Raw genomic sequence first — 25409 nt, 5'->3', positions numbered from 1 at the left:
GAGCATCCATTGCCCCCCGCTATGCCGGCTGGACTGGAGGGGGTGAGTGGAGGCGGGGCCCCCGATCCCTCCTGCCCCCCCCATCATTGCCCACCCACCCAAAGTTGGGATCCATCCAAACGTCCCATGCTAGCTTCGACACTGATACGATGTCTTTCAGTGGGTCAAAAAATTGCAGCACTGGAGCTCATGTCAGACTGGGCTATAAATCTTTTAACTGTCTTTCATACTCTGGAACCCATGCCCACTCAGTGATCTTGTGGTAGAGATGCGTTAGGTGAGTCATGCAAGCTGTATAGTTAGGTATGAATTTACTGATGTAATTCAACATGACTAGTAGCCTTTGAATTCCCCATTTATCTCAAGTCTTGGCATGTTTGGCATTGCTTGAATCTTTGATTCATTAGGAAAGAGTCTCTTGGAGGTCCATGTCTCTCCCAAGTATGTTATTTCTGTTTGAAATTGACATTTGGCTTTATTCAGCTGAAGGTTATTAGCACTTGCAATTTTCTCAGTACGCAGCTCTCGGTACTCTCCTCAATTGTTCAGTGGCAGTGGTGCCCCAAATTCCTGTGTCACCAGTGTATACTTTCACACCTGCTAGACCCTCTAACATATGGCTTATTGTATGGCGATGTTGATTTATAATCCAGGTTTCTTAAAAGGCCTATAGCGTGTTTATGAGCCACACTTCCCCTTAATGCCTTGGGTGTCCTGTTAAGAAGAGAAAAATGCTAGCCTGCTACCAATTATTGGCTCAAGAATTGTTAACTAAGGAATAAGTATTTTGGTATTGGCCTAACAATCAAGAACAGATGCTTAGGATAGCAGGATTTGCTATGTTAAGATGGTACACAACAGATGTTATGGGTAAAAATAAGATTTCTGTCGTAGAAACAGGATGTAAGTGAAGGTGAAACTATATGCAGCCCTATAATTGTACCAAGCTGTAAGCTAACCTTAGAACCAAATGAGAGAATGGTACAAGCCGTTGGACTAAAAAGAGAGTTCTCAAGAAAATTGGTATGTATATGCTTTTCTCTTATGCGTTTACTAATAATATTTAAAATAAAAATGGCCAAGCTGGCTACTTAATTATTAAATAAAACCCTTGTTAGTAACAGTGAAATACCTCTGGAGCCAAACGTATTCCAAAAGGCAGTCTTAGCAAGCACAGTAGTGTCCAGGAAATGGTTCTCTTGTGTGGACTTGTCCAGGCTGAGGTTGATGGTGGGGTGGAAATTGTTGAAGTCCCAGTGGAATTCTTCCGGGGCCTCCTTCCTGTGGGTCCAGATGTCGTCAATGTAGCACAAGTAGAGGAGGGGCACTTGGGTACGAGAGTTGAGGGAACGTTGTTCTAAGTCTGCCATAAAAATGTTGGCATACTGTGGGCCATGTGGGTACCCACAGCAGTGCTGCTGACTTGAAGGTATAAATTGTCCCCAAATCTGAAATGGCTGTGGCTGAGGACAAAGTCTCAAAGTTCTGTCATCAGGTGAGCCGTGACATCATCAGGGATACTGTTCCTGACAGCCTGTAGTCCATCTTTGTGTGGGATGTTGGTGTAGAGGGCTTCTACATCCATAGTGGCCAGGATGGTTGTAACAGGGTCTCGACTCACCTCCGCTGGCGCCTCCTGCTGACTGCTCCGGGAATTAGCTCTTGTCAGCTATGGAGTGCCCTCTGCGCATGGTGTCTCGCCCGTCATCTGCTCTGCTAGTTTGGGACCTGTGTTGCTCCCCACTTGGCAGCGTCCTCTTCGGGACACTGCCCTCTGGCAGTGCCCCCTACTCTGTTCTTACCCTCTTCTGTGGGGGGTGGGGGGGTCAACAGCAGTCCTTTGGTTTGCACTTGCCTCAGTGGCCAACCACAACCCCAAAGTCTAGCCCCTCACTTCAGGGGCAAGTTGCAGTCTGTCTCGGCCACACTCCTCTGTGGCCAGGTGCAGTGCAAGCGTGGGAATGGGGGACCCAGGCCCACCTGCTACTCTGGGTCCTGACCCAGGGACTCTCTAGCGGCAGCCTCTCTCTGCCCTCCTTCTCTCCCCTCTTGTCCGCCTATCTTCCCTGGGCCACTTCCCCTTTGGCCCAGTGTACCTTCTCGACCCTTTCTAGCAGGGGCTGCAGCCTGGCAGGTAACTGGGCCAGAGCTCTCCTCTGCTCCCCCCAAGCCTGCCCAGCACTGCTGTGTCCAAGGTGCTATCTCCCTCATCTCAGGAGCCAGGGAGAGACTGCCCTCTCCTCTGCTAGGCGGCCTTTATATAGGACCCAGCTCAGCCCTGATTGGCTGCCTCTCCCTTTGTCCTGACTGGCTCTCCACAAGCCCCTCTTGATTGGCTGCTGGTCTGCGCAGCCTCTCTGGCCTGTTCTAGTCCTTTTTGTCGTGGAATGGGGTAACTGCCCCACTACAATGGTGTTTTCTGGAGGATCACCAATGGATTGTAGTTTCCTGAGGAAGTCAGTGGTGTATCAAAGATAGCTGGGAGTACTGGTGACGTAGGGCCTGAGGAGAGAGTCTATATAGCCAGACAATCCTGCTGTAAGAGTGCCAATGCCTGCGATGATGGGGCATCCAGGATTCCCAGGTTTATGGATCTTGGGAAGCAGATAGAATACCCCTGTTCAGGGCTCTCAGGGTGTGTCTGTGTGGATTTGTTCCTGTGTATCTTTAGGGAGTTTCTTGAGCAGATGGTGCAGTTTCTTTTGGTACTCCTCAGTGGGATCAGAGGATAGTAGCCTGTAAAATGTGTTGTTGGAGAGTTCTCTAGCAAGCTCTTGTTCATAATCCAATCTGTTCATGATGACTACAGCACCTCCTTTGTTAGTCTTTAAGGTGCCACAAGACTCCTCATTGTTTTTGCCAGGGCTTTGGATCTGTGCTCCGGCTGCACTCCAGCTTCAAGCAAAAACCTGCAGCTCCACTGCTCCGGAGCTGCTCTGCGCTCCAGCTCTGGGCTCTGCTCCAAAGCCCTGGTTTTTGCTAAATCAGACTAACACGGCTACCCCTCTGAAACTTGATTCATAGGAAAGGACATCACAATAAGTTGAAATTTCTTTTTAAAATATATTACAATATTTCTTGCCACTTAAGAGATCCTGTTAATGAATAGAAGTTTTTTCCTATCATTATCATAAGTCCCTGGTTAATGTACTTTTCTTTTCTACTCAAATGTACATGTTTAAGTCATACAAGGAGGTAATGTTGCTCATAATGCTAATATCAGATGCTAGCCCTATCGATGAACAGGCCGCCCAGGGGATTCAGGGGGCCTGGAGTCTTCGGCAGTGGGGGTCCTTCCTCTCCGGGTTGTTGGGGCACTTCATTGAAGACATGGAGCGGAAGGACCCCCGCCTCCAAGTTGCCACCGAAGACCCAGAGCGGAAGAAGCGGTGGTGGGTCCTTCACTCCAGGTGTGTTTGGTGACATTGAAGGACCCCCCGCCACCGAAGTGCAGCCGAAAACTCTCGTGGGGGCCCCTGAAAATGCTTGTCGGGGCCCCTGCAGGGCCCGGGGCCTGGGGCAAATTGCCCCACTTGCCCTCCCCTCTGGGCGGCCCTGTTGATAAATAAAAAGTAATCTATGGATACTCAATTTGTTTGAAGTGCTTTCATTCATTTTTAGTCAGTCTTAGTTTTCAAGTTTCATATTGGAGGCCCAGCTTTGGAAATATGACTTTTTAGAGAGAATGATTTAATACATGTTTTAAACTATGGGAGCTCTTATCTCTCTGATGACACATACTCTTTGATTGATTCAAAAATTACTTCTGGGGGTGTTATGAGATTTTCCTGGGGAACTTAAGCTCCACAAGGTGTTCTGAAATGTAAAAATAGACATGTGTAGGTGGCACAGTTGCTTAGAGGTATATGCTATAGATGGGGGCTCAGTTATGAATACAGATGTTCTCAAATTCCTTAATATAAAGCTTTCTCTGATTTGAAAATTACGATGCCTCAGCTTGAAATTAGAGGAGTCCTAATTATAATTGTTATCCTAATCAAAACGGCTTTTAAAAAACCCTCTGATATCTCATGGAAAACTTTTCAAACATTTTGTTTAGGCAGCATGCTGCTAATATGTCATATTCTGTATTTCTCATGCTTTAATTAATATCCCTAGAAATATCTGCATTTAATGTGAACATAAGAATGACCATACTGGGTCAGCCCAGTATCCTGTCTGCCGACAGTGGCCAATGCCAGGTGCCCCAGAGGGAGTGAACCTAACAGTTAATGATCAAGTGACCTCTCTCCTGCCATCCATCTCCACCCTCTGACAAACAGAGGCTAGGGACATCATTCCTTACCCATCCTGGCTAATAGCCATCAACGGACTTAACCTCCATGAATTTATCCAGTTCTCTTTTAAACCCTGTCATAGTTCTAGCCTTCACAACCTCCTCAGGCAAGGAGTTCCACAGGTTGATTGTGCTCTCTGTGAAGAACTTCCTTTTATTTGTTTTAAACCTGCTGCCCATTAATTTCATTTGGTGGCCCCTAGTTCTTATATTATGGGAACTAGTAAATAACTTTTCCTTATTCACTTTCTCCACACCACTCATGATTTTATGTACCTCTTTCATAGCCCCCCTTTGTCTCCTCTTTTCCAAGCTGAAAAGTACTAATCTCTTTAATCTATCCTCATATGGGACCCATTCCAAACCCCTAATCATTTTAGTTGCCCTTTTTTGAACCTTTTCCAATGCCAGTATATCTTTTTTGAGATGAGGGGACCACATTTATACGCAGTATTCAAGATGTGGGCGTACCATGAATTTATATAAGGGCAATAAGCTATTCTCCATCTTATTCTCTATCCCTTTTTAAATGATTCCTAATATCCTGTTTGCTTTTTTGACTGCCGCTGCACACTGCGTGGACGTCTTCAGAGAACTATCCACGATGACACCAAGATTTCTTTCCTGATTAGTTGTAGCTAAATTAGCCCCCATCATATTGTATGTATAGTTGGGGTTATTTTTTCCAATGTGTAATACTCTACATTTATCCACATTAAATTTATTTTGCCATTTTGTTGCCCAATCACTGAGTTTTGTGAGATCTTTTTGAAGTTCTTCACAGCCTGCTTTGTTGTTAACTATCTTGAGCAGTTCAATATCGTCTGCAAACTTTGCCACCTCACTGTTGACCCCTTTCTCCAGATCATTTATGAATAAGTTGAATAGGATTGCTCCTAGGACTGACCCTTGGGGAACACCACTAGTTACCCCTCTCCATTCTGAAAATTTACCATTTATTCCTACCCTTTGTTTCCTGTCTTTTAACCAGTTCTCAATCCATGAAAGGATCTTCCCTCTTATCCCATGACAACTTAAATTACATTGCTATCTGCAACTCTGACATCATTTCCTGTTATACCTAGAATTAAAAGCTGTAACTACTCACATACTGCTATGTGACAATTTTGCCATTTCTCCCTGTAGGTTCTTGCCAAGTTCAAAGAGAGGCTCAACAAGAGCCACCAAGTTTTTTTCTCCTCTTAGTGACACTGAGGTTTCTTGTCTGCTTTCCTCCTCAAGCCCTTTCATCTCCTCCTGTAACCCGATCCCCTTCCTCGTTTACATCTCTCTCTCTCCTCTTCTCCTTCCCACCACAGTACAAGCATGTTCTGGACTTTTATATTGCTCAGTTATACTTACCCTTTTGGTTAGCCCCTTATCGCCATTCTCCTTTCTTCTCTTCACCTCCCGAAGTCTTAGAATGTACTGTTTGCAGTCATTGCTGTGAGTCCCTCTCTGTCACCTCCTTTATGAATCTTCTCCTCTTTCAGTTGTATTTTCTTCCCTCTACTGAAACTGCACTCATCATTTTAATGATTGTTTTGGACACACTTAGGCATTTACTCCCTCCTCGTTATTTTTGACCCCCTGCTATTTTTCAGAAATACCATCCTGATTGACATCTAGTTCTCCCCTGGCTTTTTTGGACACAGTCTTATGATTCTTTTGCATCCCTGACCACTCCTTTATTATGTCTCTTGACAGGCCCTCTCCAACCTTTCATGTCCCCCACCCCCAATCTCTCTGGTAGGCCCACTCCTTTTCTTTCTCCTCCCTATTTCTGGGTCACTTCATCCATTTGTGGGGCTTCAACTACCATCTCTGTGCTGAAAAGTGAGAGATGAACATCTAAATGATTGACTTGTGTTTCTCCATCCAATCTCATGTCTCAGCCTGAGTGTACAGTTTCTAGTTGTTAACCGCAAGTCTTTTTTGGGGTGGTCTAAACATTTAGAGATTCCAAGGCCAGAAGGGACCATTGTGATCATCTAGTCTGCCAGTAGGAAAAATCCCCAATGACTGGAGACGGGACACAAGGTTGGGAGGGCTCTGAGTTACTACAGAGATTCTTTCCCAGGTGTCTGGCTGGTGGGTCTTGTCCACAGGCTCAGGGTCTAACTGATCACCATATTTGGGGTTGGGAATAAATTTTCTCTCAGATCAGAATGGCAGAAACTCTGGGGGGTTTTGCCTCCCTCCGCAGCATGGGTCACTTGCAGGTTTAAACTAGTATAAATGGTGACTTCTCTGTAACCGGAAGTTATTACATCATGATTTGAGGATGTCAGTAGCTCAGTCAGAGGTTAGGGGTTTATTACAGGAGTGGGTGGGTGCGAGTCTGTGGCCTGTAATGTGCAGGAGATCAGACTAGATGATCACAATGGTCCCATTGTGGTCACAGTGGTCCCACATTGGATCTTGATTTCAGAATTGTCAGTGATGGTGAATCCACTGCGACCCTGACTAAATTGTTCCAATGATCAGTTCCTCTCAGAGTTAAAAATGTATGCCTTATTTCCCATCTGAATTTCAACTACCAGCCATTGGATAGAGGAATACCTTTCTCAGCTAGACTGAAGAGCCAATTATTAAATATTTGTGCCCCATGTGTGATCAAGTCACACCTTAATCTTTTTCTTAAACTACATAGATTGAGTTTTTTGAGTCCATCACTATAAAGTGTGGTTTTTAATCCTGTAATCTTTCTCAGACTCATGAACCTTCTCCAATTTATCAATGTCCTTCTTGAATTGTGGGTACTGGAATGGTTTCCTTTTTATAACCGGTATTTTCTTTTTATAGCATGTATTCATATTTACAGATCTTAAGTGTAATATTTTTCTTTTTAAAAAAACTCGTCAAAAGAAAAACACTAAATTTTGGAAGTTAACTTTTCTATTGAATAGGACATATGCTAAATATTGTGAATTAAATTGATGGTTTACACTTTATTATAATAATAATCTGTGTACTTGAGTGTGTAGACTATTGTAGATCACATAGACCACATTTACAGTGAGAAATAAATATTGTGGTGATACATTTCAATCTGTACCCTTGTAATAATAAAATCCCAGGCTATAATATATATTCTGTAGCAATAGCATGAAGTGGTGCTACCCTGTGACAACCTGAGAGCTATCTCATGATACTTTACAACAGTTGTAACAATAAATATAAATATTCACAGTGCACAGCATTGGTCCTAAATGGTCATTGGTCACATTCTACGTTCATATATTATTTCCTCTTTTCCGTGCCTTGTTTTTCTCCTGCTGTTCTCTTGTGAGAGTAGCTGGCAGAAATTGTCACTGTGCGTACTAGGGAAAAAAGGCTTAGTGAATTCTAATCTCAAAGTTGTTTATTTCTCCCCAACATAAACTCTGCGGTGAAAAAAAACATAAAAGGTGAATGACATTTTTACGGACTACAAATCCATTTAGTTCATATTTCTGCTTACTTTTCTGACCACATCACACTTAAAATGCAGTCATCCCTTCATCTCTTGGCAGAAGAGGCACTATAATCTTTGGCAGAATTTTCTGTTTTGATTATGCAATTTGGTGTAATTTAAGTTAATATCTGCTTCATTCTGACATAGTGTAATCTCAAAGAATGCTATTTGAGGAGGATAAAAGAAACCGCTAGACTGATAGATTTGTGACATTAAATACTTTAATATGCCATCTTGTGCTGCAACTCTCCCTAGAATAAGATGCTACCTACCTTAGGTCATCTAATAATTGACTTTCTCCTACCTTTCTCCATGACAATCTGAGAAACCAAGTTCTATTTTTCATTAACTCTTACACTGATGGTTACAATCCCCAGGTAACTATCTATCTATCAGGAACTGTAAAACTTGAAAATGTTTAGTGTAATGGCAAAGGGAAAAACAAAAGGGAAGATTTGATTTTTCTTCCCCAGATATGTACATGAGAATTCTGCAAACATAGAAGCTTGGAGTCTTGAATATCCACTTCCCCTAATGTGCCTTTTTTAAAGCAGAAACTCAGTATAATTTCACTTAATACCCCCATCAGGATAGGTAATCCCCTGCAGGGCAGGTGACATTTTCAATGACCCTGTCTGCAAATCCCAATATCTATACGTGCCCTGTGAAATGCCTACTCTGACCTATTGTTCATAATTCTACTTAAGTTGCCCAAAATGTAAGTTATTGCTATAATTAGAGTAATGTGAGATTGAGTTAATTCATATCACAGGAATTTATCCAACCCCTTTATCCAATTTCACTTCAAATTGGTTTGTACAAAGATCATGAAAACTAATGAAAGTCCATTGAGTAGCAGCTAATTTGAGGTGAAATCATAAGGCATTTCAGATTTAACCTGGTTTTAGATACATAGTGAAACACCAAGCCATCAAAGTTTCTTGTGGTTTTGGGTTTCAAAACAGAAATTTCTCACAGCTCTAGCAATGCTGTTTGTTACTAGCAGCTCATGTTGTTGTCATCTATTGGGCAAATGGGTCAGGCAGAAATCTGAGGCAATCTGGACCGACTGATATAAGTCTACTAGACACAGGCTTCTGCTCTTGAGACCCCATCACTGGAGTATAGAAAAGGAGGGAAGAAGTTGGATAGAAGTTTGTCTTTGTAGCCAACACTAGTCTGAATCCAAATTTTGCTGAATTCATAAGCCCTTAGTTTGTTCAAGTACAATAGGTATCCTTGATCTCCAAGTCCCAGAAAATACTTTAAAATGTCTTCCATATGTATCTCTTAAACAAATAAATAAAATAAGAAAATATGTTAGTGTGTTTTTTAAGGGGCTTCATAAAACCGCAAGTTCATCTTATTTGTAATTTTTGACAAAATAACATCAAACTCAAAACTCAGGCAAGTTCAATCAGCTAGACCAAATATATGCGGATAGATTTAAATGCAGTAGGTCAAGTACAGTATTTTGATTTCAAGTATTTTTATATTTAAAAATATCTTCATTTAGATAACAATATTTATGCCTTGTAACAGAATAAATTCTGTGGAGTATAAAGGAAAACCAAAGCAAAATAACGATATCTATTTTAATCATAAGAGAGAGAGAATCACAATTATTCACTGGCATTTTATCAGACCTGGATGAGATCAGGACTCTTTTCCTAATGTTATTAGCTTGCACATACATATGTTTGATGAGCTGAGGCAGGAATTTTAAATAATGGGTAGTTAACAAAGAGGAAAAAAACAAAATTCTATTCCTATGGGTGTTATAAAAGAACAGTAGATACAACTGAAGGCTGCTTTACCTGAATATCATTGGAGAAAAGATCTATGTTTCCACAACATTACAGTAATCAAAGCATAGGAGTTTTCTGCCAACTATTCTATTTTTTTATACGACAGTAACATCTTGATGCCCAATTGAGATTGTGGCCACATTGTGATCGGCACTGTACAAACCGTAATAACCTCACTCCAATGAGTTTACAATATAAACAGACAAGATGAAGACTTTACAGATGGGGAACCAAGGTATAGAGGGAGAAATGAACTTGCCCAAGGTCTGTGATAGAGCTGAGAACTGAGCCTGTATCTCCCGAGTTCCAGTCAAATGCCTTAACCTCAAGAGCAAACTTCCTATTGAAGGTACATGCACATTCTGGCAACAGTGCAGGAGTTAAAAGTAGAATTTTCAAGCTGAAGACATGTCCCATGCTTTTTGCCTGTATCTTAATCTCTGCTGATGCCAACAGTAAAGCTCTGGGCTTACTTTACACACTACTGTATTTAAAACAAAGAAACAAAAGCAAAACACTCCCCTCAGATCAAGATGCATTTATCTTATTTTAAGCTTTACTGTATGCTTCAGCAGCTCTGTGCTTTTTATTGCCATCAGCTCAATGGAACAACTTTGCATGTTAAGCTCATTGCTCACTGGGATATTGCTTCCATGATTTCAATGATAGTGTTGAAGGATTTAGCAGAGTAAAATTGTGAGGTTTGAAGGGCTTGACAGAATTCTTCTATACTGTCAACTACAGCCATGTTTTTTGAATGAAGGCATGCAATTTTTGCAGGAAAAGTGTGTTATAGTCAAACGTTCCTAAACTCTGATTTCCTAAATGAAACACCACCCTTAAAGTCAGGTTTCAGAGTAGCAGCCGTGTTAGTCTGTATCTGCAAAAAGAAAAGGAGTACTTGTGGCATCTTAAAGACTCAAATAAATTTGTTAGTCTCTATGGTGTCACAAGTACTCCTTTTCTTTTCACCCTTAAAGCGTTCATCAGAATGCAAGTTTATCTTTGCTTTCCATTGATTTCACTTAGAAACATCCAATTATAACCTAGTAGAATGCTTTTTCCTAAGTTGCTTATCTGCAAAGTTGAAATTAATTACACTATTCACAAGTTTACAGTGTAACAGTTAAAGCTGTGCAGAGCTCAGCACTTTGACTTTGAGGTTTGTATGAACATGTTTTTCTTCAGCTTTGGTCCATGTAGCTTGCCACCTGTTGAGTTTTTGCTTAGTTTGATTTCAGTAAACTAAAAATAAAAGTGAAGGTCTGTTGAAATGTCCATATTTCCATCTGGTTTGGAACTAAACCATGAATCATCCCAGGTTCACTCAGAAAACTTGTGATATTGAGAGAGCTTTCCATGAACCTGCTCTGAGTTCTGAGCTTCCAACAAAATCAGGCTGGTTTCACTATTTTTGTTCCAAACATTTGCACAGTTCTCATATGCAGTATTAGGATGAATAGCATTCTTTATTTGTGCATAGTCTGAGGTATCTGAACCCAATCCTCAACTCTTCTGTGTCTTAATGATAACATTGTACGTGTATTTCATCGACGTGAAAGTTGACTGTTAGAACATCAGTATGGATATACTGAGTCAGACCAACGGACCATCTATCCCAGTATCCTGTCTTCTCACAGTGGCCAATGCCAGATGCTTCAGAGGGAGTGAACAAAACAGGGCAATTTATTGAACATCCCCGGTTGTCCAGTCCCAGCTTCTGGTAGTCAGAGGTTTAGGGACTCCCTAGTTGCATCCCTGGCCATCTTGTCTAATAGCCATTGATGGACCTATCCTCCATGAATATATCTAATTTTTTTTTAACCCGGTTATAGTTTTGCCCTTCACATTCAGCCCCTGGCAATGATTTCCACAGGTTGATTGTGGATTGTGTGAAGCACTACCTTTTGTTGGTTTGAAACCTGCTGCCTTTTAATTTCATTAGGTGACCCCTGGTTCTTGGGTTTTACTCCTTCAGATAACACTTCCTTATTCAATTTCTCCACACCATTCATGATTTTATAGACTTCTATCATATCCCGCCTTAGTTATCTCTTTTCTAAACTGAATAGTCCCAGCCTTTTAAATCTCTCCTCATATGGAAGCTGTACCATGCCCCTAATATTTTTCTTGCCCTTCTCTGTCCTTTTTCTGATTCTAATATATCTTATTGAGATGGGGCGACCAGAACTGCACACAGTAGTCAAAGTGTGGGTGTACCTTGGCTTCATATAGTGGCCTTATGATATTCTCTATCTTATTATCGATCCCTTTCCTAATGGTTCATAACATTGTTAGTTTTTTTATCTCTGCTGAACATTGAGCGGATGTTTTCAGAGATCTTTCTTGAGTGGTATCAGCTAATTTAGATTCCATCATTTTGTATATATAGTTGGAATTATGTTTTCCAATGTGCACTACTTTGCATTTATCAACATTCAATTTCATCTACCATTTTTGTTGTCCAATTACCCAGTTTTTTGAGATCCCTTTGTAACTCTTTGCAGTCAGCTTTGGATTTAACGATCTTGAGTAATTTTGTATCATCTGCAAGTTTTGCTACCTCACTGTTTACTCCTTTTCCCAGATCACGTATGAATATGTTGAATAGTACTGGTACTAGTACAGATCCTTGGGGGACCTTGCTATTTACTTCTCTGTTTACTCCTACTTTTTGTTTCCTATATTTTTACCAGTTATTGATCCATGAGAGGACCTTCCCTTTTATCCCATGATTGCTTAGTTTGCTTACCAGCCTTGGTGAAGGACCTCATCAGAGTCTCTCTGAAAATCCAAGTACCATAACCACTGAATCACCCTTGTCCACATGTTTGTTGACCCCCTGAAAGAATTCCAATAGATCGGTGATTTTCCTTTACAAAAGCCATGTTGACTCTTACCCAAATATCGTGTTCATCTATGTGTCTGATAATTCTGTTCTTTAATGTAGTTTCAACCAGTTTGCTTGGTACTGAAGTTAGGTTTACTGGCCTGTAATTTCCAGGATCGCCTCTGGAGACTTTTAAAAATATCAGCATCACATTAACTACTTTTCAGTCATCTGGTACAGAAACTGATTTAAATGATAGGTTACATACCACAGTTATTAGTTCTGCAATTTCATATTTGAGTTCCTTCAGAACTCTTGGGTGAATACCATCTGATCCTGGTGACTTATTACGGTTTAATTTATCTTTTTTTCCCCAAAAGCTCCCCTGTCGTTGCCTCAGGTTGGGACAGTTACTCAGACATGTCACCTAAAAAGAATGGCTCAGGTGTGGGAATCTCCTTCACAGTCTCTGCAGTGAAGATGGATGCAAAGGATTCATTTAGATTATCCACAATGGCCTTGTCTTCCTTTGGTGCTTCTTTAGAACCTTGATCATCCAGGGGCCCCACTGGTTGTTTGGCAGGCATCCTGCTTCTGAATAGTTAAAATATTTTTGCTGTTTATTTTTGTGTCTATTGCTAGTTCTCTCCAAATTTTTTTTTCAGCCTGCACTTTTACACTTGACTTGCTAGAGTTTATGTTCCTTTCTATTTTTCTGAACAGGATTTTACTTCTAATTTATAAAGGATGCATTTTTGTCTCTAACCACCTCTTTTACTTTATTGTTTTAGCCATGGGGGTGTTTTCTGGTACTCTTACTCTTTCTTTTTTATTTGGGATATACTTTTAGTTTGAATCTCTAGTGTGGTGTTTTTTTAAAAAAATTAATGCAGTTTGGAGGCATTTCACTCTTATGACCATTTCTTTTAATTTCCATTTAACTAGCCTTCTTTTTTGTTGTAATATGATCTAATAGTAGGTATGGTATTGTTCACATTTTGAGAATTGACTGATTTCTATGTTAACCTACAAAAAGAAACTCCAGTGCTTAAATAACTGAATGTTTGGATCTTTGTGTGTTTTCCAGGAAGTTGAAGTTTTTCTTAACTACTTTCACAGTTAAAATGTTTCGCTGAAGTAATTGCAATGATTTTGTTCTTTAAGCCGGTCAATGCATAGTAAGTTAATAGCAGGGTACAATACACCAAGTAACTGTTACTCTGCTTCACCAACTTGTATCAGAAACAATGATTAAATCCATTAGTCATTTGGAATAATAGTAGCAACAAAACCCTCTGTTGTAGTGAGAGGCTATTTTATTCATCTAACAATCATTTATTGTATTATGCTCTTGGAAGAGAAGAATCCAGAGGTGCTACAAATGATGAAGGATGTAGCATAATTGTAACCTTCAAGCCCTTTCCTTTCCTGGCTATGTTCATGTAAATGTTCAGGTCGAAAGCTGATGACTTGGCTCTTTATTGTTGGTATTATGCAATGTTAGTCTATTAGCAGGAAATACTTGGAGGCAAATTATCAGTGCTTGTTGCTCAGAACAGGAAAAGGTGGCCTGCCACAGAGGCAGTAATAATAATTAATAAAATTCCAAAGGAGGTATGTGGAACTGCCTGAGAGCTGAGCTGTCCCCTTCACACTACACATCATCTCTGTGTGTGATTCTTGTACATTAACTTGGGATCCTTTGGCCACTTTCACAACCATTTGATTCTCTGTAGTTTCTGATGCAGCACAGATTCGTTGGCATACTTTGGATTCTAATTTGAGTTGGTTTTGATGATTTGGAGGGTGTTAAATAAGGCAATTCTCTTAGATCATGACCTGATTCAGACTAAAATCAGGTAAAAGCTCTGTTGTCATCTTGCAGTCAACTCATTCTCCCACCCTGTTCCTTCATTTTTTTGCTGGGGCCTGGTGCAGAAACACTGCTCTAATCTCATTGATCAGTGTTCTTCTCTTAATGATGGGCATAGGTCATTTGTTGATTCTGATCATTTTTATCTCTTTCCACAGTGTTTGATCCTATTGACCATGAGACTGTTGACTTAAAAAAGATTAGGAATAGATCTATCATACTTGAATGTCTTCATTCAGCCCTATCGGATAGATCCCAGGAGGTTAGGTGACCTCACAAGGTCTCCTTTGTTCTGTTTCTTTGGTGGTTTATTCTGACACCCCTCTTTTTCAATCTGTATGTGAGACCAGTGTGGGAGATAGTGAGGTAGTGTAATATGAACAGTATAGTCATGACACTTAACTGTGCAGCATGTCCTCATCAAATCTAGTTGGTGGGTGATTCTTGTCTTGTGCTTGGGCAAGATGAGATGACATTGAGTTGGGGGAAAACTCAGTCCTTGCAAGGTGGAGGTGAGGCTGGTAGTTTGGAAGAGCCAACTAAAACAACGTCGCACTATAAATCATCTAAAACCACTCAAACATCTTCTAAAGCAGAGTCCAGTAGTCCGTTTATGTAGTAGTAATTTGCATGTGGAGCAAATTTCACCTGTGTTCTTTTGACTACATTAGCTACCAAAATGTTTCTGTATGTAATTCAAGGGATTAATTTTGATCTGTAAAGCCATACTTGGTTGTTTTCTTGGCTGTTTCAAAAATGACCTCTCAAGTAATAGCTCAACATTCAGAATGGGAACCTAATGCAGTCTGTTAATTTGAATTCTGGGCATTCTCACAGGAAGGCTCTCTGTTTTGGGATTTGCTTTACTGGTTGGTCAGACAGGGTTAGAATTTGACCTTCAGGGCATATTGGTAAGGCGTCTGTTTATTCAGACTTCTTCTGTATTCAGCTGGTATAAGGTTGAATCTTTTGGTGGTCCACGGTGGGTCTTCCCCTCCCCTGCATTAACTTTTGTCAAATGTTACCATTTATATGTAGGCACAGTTCCTTAGTTGGACAAAAAGTCAATGGTACTATGGCAACTGATGCCAGCTGTTGATCCACCATTTAATTTTTAAATTTAAATGACTAAAATTGTAAAGTCACTCAGAGAATTGTGATAGGTGCACATTTTATAAATCCATCAAATTAAAACGCTGGCCATTTCTCCCTGTTGGGAGTAGTACAGCCCCTGGTTATTCCAATGCATGACCACCAGAGTAGGGACAAACTGGTTCCAGGCCTACTTCATTTTAAGGCAGCCAGTATAATTAATTGTTTGGATGAGGGGAGCTAGGACTTTCTGCCCCCTCCTCTATCATTGGTTTGAGGAGGCTTCTTTGCCAAGGTCAGACTCCTGAAGATGAAAAAAGGCTCCTTCTCCTTGACCTCCAATTTTATTAGATGTCAGAATAATCTGCAAGCCATGTGGCTGCCTGATTTTGGAAGCCACCTCCTATTTGACTTGGCCCCTTATGAAGCAGAATTATATGTGAGAGAAATTAGCCCCCTTTTCTGAATACAGTCTGGGAAAATTATTCAAATCAGTTGCATATTACTTTGGGAGGATTAATTAGCAAAAAATTATAAAGTACTTTGGGATTTCCTTAGAAGAAAGATGTGCAAAGAGGAGTGCCTAGTGTTAATATTATTTCTTTGTAAGGAAGTTACTGATTACAATATCTGTTAATCTGGAGAGATTGTTTTAGTGTTTTGATTTAGTTTTCTTGTATCTAATTTTTTTCAAGGAGCCTAATTTTATCTATCTATCTATCTATCTTTGATTACTATATTAAAATATTCATAGTCAGAACAAATTTGTCTCATAAAAAGACCAGTTGGGGTAAACAGACTTTGAATGTATGCCTTTCAGGTGAATTACCTCACATAAGAGTGCAAAGATATATTAAATATTGTTTCATACAGTTATCTTGGAGGACATACAATCTAAGTCATCTAGTTGCTAACACTGAATAAACAAAAAGCTATCAAGTGTGACAAAGCTCTGTCCTTGCCTCCGTGGGTCCCACGTTTCCTGGCGGATTTCGCTAGCCTCAGAGGCTCACTGTGACCCTCCACGTAACCCTTCTCTCTCTACAGACAAGGGTCACAGTCTACTGAGCCATTTTCATCATAAGCCAGCGAGGGAGGTGAGGAGAAGTTATCCTTCCTTGCATAGTCTCTGTTGTCTCCCAGTCTCAGTGATTAAGCAGGGGGAGGTCTTCTGGCCCTGGGTCAGGATCCGGGTTCCCAAGGCCTTTGCGGCCTTCCTCTCTTTTTTTGTCTTCCGGGTCTTTCGGGGGGCTGAGAACAGATCCTGAGAAATCTCAGCGAACATCGGGGGTTGACATTCCCCCGGTGACGAGTCGCTGTCCTCAGAGTCCCCACCTCCCTCCAGCCTCTCCGCGGGGAGTAAATTATCAAACCCTGGATAGCCCCTCCCAATGACTACAGGATATGGGAGTTTAGGAACTACGCCCACGGTCACCTCAATGGGGCTTCCCTGAACCTCGATCTCCACTGAGATGGTGGGGTAATGGCTCACAGCCCCATGTACGCACGTCACTGCTATGTGTTTGGCTTGTAGCAGCTGACTACTTTTTACCAGCTTACCCGATATGAGGGTGATAGCACTCCCAGAGTCCACAAGCACTGTAGTCTCTGCTCCATTTATCCTCACTGGCCTGGTGTAATTATGCAGGGCTAATGCGACCCCCGCGAGGTGGATAAGGGAGTATGGGACCTCTCAATCCCCTAAGTTACATTGCATAGGCTCCTCGGTGCTGGGACACTGTGCTGCTATGTGTCCCCACTCCCCACATGCATAACATCTATAACTGCTTTTAATCACTCCCCTATCCCAGGGATTAGGGGGTTTAGTCCCGGGTTTCCCCCCACTCAGGCCAATCCCTTCCTTCTGGGGTCCCTGCTGGTTTTCACCCCCCCCCCCTTCTTCCACCTAGGACTCCCCAGGGGTTTGGCTGCCCAATCTTCCAGGGTTGGGGTCGGGTGCTTGCTTCGAAAGGGGCCTTCCTTGGGTAGTCGGGTCAGTTCCCTGGCTGTCATCCGTTTTTCTACCAGTGTGATCATCTTGTCATATGTGGACGGATCATTCTGGCCTACCCATTTGCGGAGATCTGGTGGCAGTCCCCACATGTAATGGTCTATGACCAGGGTCTCCAAAATCTCCTCCAACCTGCACACCTCGGGCTGTAACCACTTCTGCGTGAAGTGTATGAGGTCGAATAGCTGGGACCTCGGGGGTTTTTTCTCCTGGTATTTCCGTTCATGGAACCTCTGGGCCCTTACCGCTGCTGTTACCCCTGATCGTGCTAGGATCTCTGCCTTCAGACGGGTATAGTCAGTGTCATCCATGGCACGCAAGTCAAAGTAGGCCTTCTGGGCCTCTCCACACAAAAAAGGGGCAAGAATGCTGGCCCATTGCTCTTGGGGCCATGCCTCACGCTGAGCAGTCCTTTCAAATGAGAGGAGATATGCCTCTATGTCATCTCCTGATGTCATCTTTGGCAGACAACCAGTGGTCCTCAGGGTTCGCGTCCCGTCGGACCCCCGGGCCTGGGTGGTGAGGATCTTCAGCTGGTCCACCACCTCTCTCAAGAGGGCACGATCTTGGGTCGCCTGGCTCATCAATAATTGATTGGTTTCCTGCTGTAGCCACATAGACTCCTGTTGTGCCATTGCCTGAACCCGGGTGGCCTCCTGCTGGGCTGCCGTTGCTTGTACCAGAGCTCTTACCACCTGCTCCATTGTGGTACAAAGCAAACAAACAAACCAAAAAAAAAAAAATCCAAAACCCCAGTGCACTTTTAAAAAAAATCCTCTTTCTTCCGCCATGCTGTGAACGAAATCCCACTTTTGAAACCAGTTGTGACAAAGCTCTGTCCTTGCCTCCATGGGTCCCGCATTTCCTGGCGGATTTCGCTAGTCTCAGAGGCTCACTGTGACCCTCCACGTAAACCTTCTCTCTCTGAGCCATTTTCATCATAAGCCAGCGAGGGAGGTGAGGAGAAGTTATCCTTCCTTGCACAAACTCTGTTGTCTCCCAGTCTCAGCGATTAATCAGGGGGCAAAGGTGGCGGGGAGCCCAGGCCCACCCTCTACTCCGGGCTCCAGCCCAGGGACCCTAATAGTATCAGCTATGGTAGCTGACCTTTTAGAAACACGACATGTACAATTCCCTGGGCTACTTCCCCCACAGCAGCCCTCACTTCCTCAAGCTCCACTTCACCCTTACCTCAGGGCCTCCTTCCTTGTGCCTGATATGGTGTGTACTACTCAGCCTCTCCAACAGCACAACTTCCTCACACAGTTCCTGACATGCACACCCACCTGACTAACTGGGAGGCTTTTAACTAGTTTCAGCCAGCCCCTGATTGGCTTCAGGTGTTCCAATCAACCTAGCCTTCTCCCTGCCTTCTGGAAAGTTCTTAATTGGCCCCAGGTGTCTTAATTGACCTGGAGCAGCTTCCATTTCACTTATCCTGGTACCAGGGATTTGTTTAGCCTGGAGCTAATATATCTATCTCCCACTACTTTTCTATAGACATCTGGCCTTGCCCCGTCACACAAGTTACATATTCAGTTCTTTAATTTTTCAATCAGACTACATATTGTTTCTAAACTTGTCTTTTGTAACTATTTTAACATTTCAGTGCTTGTGGCAGGGATGTAAATGTGTTTAAAATGTAAATTTGATGCAGTAATGTCCACACTTTTAATGTTTTAAGCAAATTACCATTAGTTAATTTGTAACAAATTCTTGTGAAACTAAGTAACTATCCTTGTGAAATCCTTGTGAAACTAAGTAACTATCCTAAGTAACTCGTGATCCTGGTGAAATCCTTGTGAAATCAAGTAATCTGAAATCCTTGTGAAACTAAGTAACTATCCTAAGTAACTATCCTTGTGAAACTAAGTAACTAAGTGCAGCATGTCGAATTATATATGGATTTCACTGTTTTTCTGATATTTACCTTAAATTTTTCTTAATTTCATTTCATTGCTCCCAGTTCATCTTATTACTCACAATTGTATTCCTTGTTAACACTCTGAATAAATCCTCTCCTTCCTTGGGAATATTTGATTCACATATTGGTTTTGGTTTTGAAGCTACTTTTCTCCCATCTATTTAATTCTTGTTTACCCAAGATGTACACGTTCATGAAGAAACATTAAAACAGCTGAAGATTCTGATCAACATTCCTCCTATTCTCACTCATTGTTTCCCCCTGAATTTCTGCCTCTGTATTCTCAAAGCTTGGCTGTTCTAACACATCTACTTTCAATACTTCAGATACTTAGTATATTTCCATCAATTCTTTGGCTGTGTTTTAATTCTTTGTTTTGTAATCTGATGTCTAAACTTTGCTTTGACTAAACAGCTCTCTTTTATGGCTATTTCTGCCTTTGTTTTTCCAGGTTGTGCTACTGTATCAGGAGGAGCTGAAGATGAAGGTGAGGCAGAAGCTGGCTGGATTGAAGGTGCCGCTATTCTACTCTCTGTTATTTGTGTTGTACTCGTCACTGCCTTTAATGACTGGAGCAAGGAGAAGCAATTTCGTGGGCTTCAAAGTCGTATTGAGCAGGAACAGAAATTTACTGTGGTCCGAGGTGCACAAGTTATTCAAATCCCAGTGGCAGAGATAGTAGTTGGTGACATTGCACAGGTTAAATATGGTAAGTTTCCACAGATATATTTTCACAACGACTTATCTGGTCTTTAGTAACTTTGGGAAAGACTGATGTTTCAATCAACAATATAATGGGGTGAAAGTTAATTTTGGGACTGACTGCTCTAGAAATGACATAAAAGGCGAAAATGATTCACTACTGAAATTGCCAATGGTAAAGGTGAATGCTGTTAGGGTAAGAAAAGAGCATGACCTGACCTGTGGGCTTGCCATTTTGTGGCCTAATTCTAGTGGTGCTAATGAAAGCTGGTTAGAGTGAAACCTGTGAGAAAACAGAAGTATGAGAGCAGGACTGAAAAGAAATGTGGACACAATCTTCAATGCCTTAAAGTTAGGCATCTAACTAAAACTGGCTCGGCTTTCAGAAATGTTGAGCACCTACAACTTCTATTAACTTAAATAGGAGCTGAAAGTGCTCAGCACTTCTGAAAATTAAGCTTCTGATATTCAGAATCTTTAATTATTCCCACCACAAAAGCAGATCCTTCTTGCTGCTATCTTGCCATTCTAGTCATGCACAGGGAGCTGTCAGACTCCTATCCCAGGCAGGTTATTTGATGAGCTACTTCGCATGTTTGCAGATAATTTTCATAATAGCTTGTGGTCAGCACACCACAGTGCTGGGAGCACGACTTGGAGCAGCAGAACATGGAGGTTCTCAATTGGGAGAGGGTGTCTGGGGGTGCTGGATAGTCAGGTGGATGCTGGGGGATGCCTGGAGAGTGCTAGGCTGTCTGCTGCAGGTGGGGAGTGTGTATGGAGGAGTTTTCTCATGGCAAGGTGGGGGAGCCGGAGGCTAGTAATAGGCCCTTTACTGTAATAGGTGCCTTTGATGTCTCCAATTGCCGTTGCTAATGATGCTACTGATTAGAGCTGTACAGAAAAAGGTAATTTTGTTCTATGGAAGATTTCAATATTTCTATATTTGGGTTCTTTCTGATGAGAAACAACCTCCTCCCTCCCCCAATTTTGAGATTCTCTGCAAAGGAGAATGGAACCCTGGTGCAGTCCACCTTGGGGGCTGCCCAGGAGCTGCAGACCCTGGAAGCCTGGGTTCCCCAGCAGCTCCCCAGGCTGGCTGCCAAGGAGACGGGGGGACAACTGGTAGGAAACCTGCTTGGCACAGAGGGTTCTGTCAGTACTGTGGTAAAATCAGACTCCCTCTGCGCAATGTCCACAGATTTCAGTGAAACGATGTTTTGTTTGCACTTTTCTCATGAGCTCTAATGCTGATCCTGCCAACTGCTCCTTCCTCTCTTGGATGCTGCAGAGGGAGCACTGAGAGGGGGAGGCTGTGAGTAGTTGCTTGGTTGCCTGCAAAAGAGGCTCTGCATGTAGGCGGAGCAGCTGCAGGACCATGTCTGCAACCCAGAAAATGAGGATCTAGTTAGGCTGTGGGAATTCATGATAGGTCTATCAGGTACTTGAGTGTTGCATGAGGGGCACAAAACTTAGCAGCCCTGTCAACCAGTGCTACTTAGAGAGAAATCCCATAAACCCTATCAGTGATCAGCAAGGGAAGCTCACCATCTCCCTTTGATTTTCTAGCAGCTGAGGAGGCTGCCTGCTACTTCTCTCTGGGATGGCAAACTTCACATGCTAAAAAAGTGTTTTTTAAAAAAAGGTTAAACTTTTTTTAAAAGGTGGGATTTGAAGGTGCAACACGTGTTATGTTAGGAGTGACATAGCACTGGCTTAAGATCTTGGCCCTCCCCTCCACAGACTCCCTATAAATAGGGTTTGGGAGGACCAGGAATATAGAGGCTGACATGAACTGTTGTAATGTGTAGTCTTCCATCAGTTGTTTAGTTCAGTGGTTCCCAAACAGGGGTACACAGAGGTCTTCCGGGGGTACCACAACTAATCTAGATATTTGCCTAGTTTTATAACAGACTACATAAAAAGTATTAGTGAAGTCAGTACAAACTAAAATTTCATACAGACCATGACTTCTTTATACTGCTCTGTATACTATACACTGAAATGTAAATTCATTATTTATATTCCAATTGATCTATTTTCTAATTATATGGTAACAATGAGAAAGTCAGCAATTTTTCAGTACTAGTGTGCTGTGACAATTTTGCATTTTTATGTCTGATTTTGTAAGCAAGTAGTTTTTAAGTGAGGTGAAACTTGCAGGCATGGAAGATAAATCAGAGTCTTGAAAGGGGTACAATAGTCTGGAAAGGTTGAGAGCTATTGGTTTAGTTAAATGCTTATTTTAATTGTTGTTGAGTTGTAGTAATGTTTTATAAGATTAATTATGTTATAGAATTTTCCCCCACCCCCCATCTTACTAAGTCTCTCTGGTTTTCTTTTACCTTGGTCTTAACTAATAGGTGATCTCCTGCCTGCTGATGGGATTTTCATTCAAGGAAATGACCTTAAAATTGATGAAAGTTCTTTAACTGGAGAGTCAGACCAAGTCCGCAAATCTGTTGACAAGGACCCTATGCTGCTATCGGGTGAGCCTGTTTTTTATTCTTTCTGAATTAGTAGTGTTCGCACATCAAAATTTTGATGCTCTTTTTTTCTCCCCTGAGGTGTGGTTAGATTTTGAAAAGTTGTCAGTAACTTTAGAAATACCATTTATTTGTCGTATGCTGACTTAGGCACAAACCTTGGAGAGTTTTATCTATTAGAAACCTGAGAATTTATTTTAAAATAGACTCTTCAATTTTTATTCATGAAAAGGATCCCTTCTAGATGTTACTTGTGAATAGTACCTTTATGTTGGGATTCATTAAACAGGTAGGTGATTCTACAAGGTGCTTTTCCTCACTAAACCAGGGTCCCACCATGAACTTAACAGACAACCCCAGCAACCTGGTAAATTTCTTATCAAATAATTACATTCAAGCCATCTAAATTCCACTTGCAGTTTCCACTGACTGCAGAATTATTCACTGTGTAACCTGGATGAATTTGGGGTGCAATTTCCGGTTGTCACAAATAACTGGCTATGAATTTCAGTGGCTACGGAAAATTTCTTTTAATAGATGAGATTGGTGAGTCACACACTTAAGGACATTAAAACCCAAATTAGTGCAAAACGAATAAAGTTCCCCCAAAGATAGAAGCATACAGCATAAAAGTTCCTAGGGTTGTCACCCCCTCAGACTTTCAGAGACCATGGAAAATACTGGGAGCCAGGTTATCGTAAGTGGAATGTGCCACTTCAGCTTACATCATCCTGTCAAGCCTGAAATTCCCAAGGAGGGTCCGGTTACCAGCTTCTTTATATACCTTTTCCAATTTCTACCTACACATCTCTGGGACCATATTTGATGAGGTTTCTGCCCCCCTTCCCATGTGTGGTATTCCGGAGAAACTTATTTGGTAATTTAACTTCTGAGGCTGGAATAGGTCTTTTTTTTTTTTTTTTTTTACTGTTTCTGTGGAAAAAATACCTATATTTGGCCAAGTTATAAGCCTTTGAAAATTCTGTTTCTACATTCATAGTAGAGATTTGTTAGAGTTCGTCACCTAAATGCTCCCAAGATACCATCTGCTGTGAGCATGCTTAAGACCAGCACTACAAGGACCGAGTGGGAGTTTCCCTGCAATTGCTGCTGCAGGCCGCTATGGCACCAGACAAAAGAACTAAGAGCGGGGGGGACTCGCTCTCTCTCTCTCAAGCTCTCAAAATACACTTCTCACAAGCTCTCAGACAGTGTATAGGACTTGTTAGGTCTAAGCATCTGGCACTGGCCATTACTAGAGGTAAGATGCCAAACTAGATTCATCAGTGGTCTGGGTTAGTATGGCAAATCCTATATCACAGAGCAGAGATTAAACGTGAAATCAATGTATGGATAAAATATTTCACTTGGAGCTGTGTTCTAATGTTTAAGTCTTGCATAGTGTCTTCCTTGTGATACTAATCATCATTTTGGTGAATAGCAGTTTCATGTTTAATCCATAGTCATCTGTTTGCTGTATTCTATATTTAATTTTTCAATTTTTGCAAAAAATCCTTTTTTCTATTAATAGCAGATATGATTTATGAAATTGTAAGTACAGCCATTGATAAGCTGCCATGAGCTAGAATGTGTCCAGTTTTCTGTAGTAGATCTAATACTTGTGTTAATTTCACAAGCTTCTATCATGAAACATCACGAGCTTTTATAATTTGAAACAGCCACTGTTATAATATTCTTGATGACAGCTGATATGCAGTACACACAGTCCGACCCATACATGAATTTTGTGAGAGCTATTTGGATGTGTATAGCTGTCAGTTGGTAACTGAAAGAAAACATGGAAAATGTTAGCAGATGTCTTGTCCTGAAAAGATAGCAGAGTTAAAAAATAGCAGTCAAATTAGGGGAAGAACATACGATGTCCCCACTCCTGCTTCCAAAACCCCCAAACATCTGCCTACTTAAAGAGAGAAGCTTGGCTTTATAGTTTTATAACACAATTAGACAAAGTTTAAGCACTTTTAAAGTTCCCTTTATTGTGTAATGACAAAGATGGTGAAGAATTAACGTGATATTTTAATGAGTGCTGTGCAAGCTTTCATAACTTTCAGTAACTGACTGACTAATTTATATTGACACTATTCTATATGAGTTCTGAATTGTGTTGGCTCTTAGGCACTCTCTGATTTGGTGCCTCATACTGCAAGGACTGAGCATCTCTTGGGAAGGGCTAAGAATTCTCTAATCCCAGCGATGTTGATAAGTGTAGAGGGATTACCAGCACCATGCATGAACCAATTGAATTTTGATGGGAATAAAAATTGTAGCCCTATCCCTTCCATAGTTACAGTACATTAAACATTTATTGTGGGTGCAAAGTACAAACTCAAAGTACAGAGAAGTGGGTGGGCTGCAATAAAGGAAGCCTTTAGCCCCATACATGTTGGGCTGAGAACAGTTGTATTTAAGATGTAACTTGGTTTATACACATTTTGACCAATTGTTGTGGAGGGGGAACCAGAATCTTTACTTGGGTTTTAAAATTTAGTTTCTGGTCAATGGCAAAACTGTGTTAGCCTGGACCAATGTTTTAAACAAATTTGTGTAGCAAATGTCGTGTAAACATCTTAGATTTTCCTCGTCTTTTTACATATGAAATATATAGGCAGACTATTCTGGGAGCGTCAAGGTAAATATTTTCAATGATAACATCCCTTCAGCTCTAGGACTAAAAACTAGGATAAACCAAAGCTCATCTGGGCAGCAGTCTGACATTGTCTTCTCCTGAATCATCCACCGAAGATGAAAAACGTTTCTTTTGTCTTGTCATCACAGAGAACAGCTATAAAACATTACAATTGAAGTCCACAAACTCATTTCAATGCCATTGTCAGTCTAAATCTGTTGAAAGACTGAAGCAGGAAGTAGGTTGATATTGAATTCACCCTTCTGGCACCGGAAACGGTGT

General features: G+C 41.4%; 1 protein-coding gene across 20 annotated transcripts in view; it reads left to right on the top strand.

The window, feature by feature from the left end:
* Positions 1–25409, top strand: part of ATP2B2 (ATPase plasma membrane Ca2+ transporting 2) — a 714211-nt gene that overhangs the window by 524326 nt on the left and 164476 nt on the right. For all 20 annotated transcript variants that reach the window (XM_074958190.1, XM_074958179.1, XM_074958178.1 and 17 more), the window contains 2 exons: positions 19744–20001; positions 22358–22483. In XM_074958190.1, coding sequence (XP_074814291.1) covers positions 19744–20001; positions 22358–22483 — 384 coding nt within the window. The remainder of the gene's footprint in view (positions 1–19743; positions 20002–22357; positions 22484–25409) is intronic.

Source organism: Natator depressus, chromosome 7 (assembly GCF_965152275.1).
Source record: "Natator depressus isolate rNatDep1 chromosome 7, rNatDep2.hap1, whole genome shotgun sequence".
Taxonomy (NCBI): Eukaryota; Metazoa; Chordata; order Testudines; family Cheloniidae; genus Natator; species Natator depressus.
This window is presented reverse-complemented; position numbering and strand designations above follow the sequence as displayed.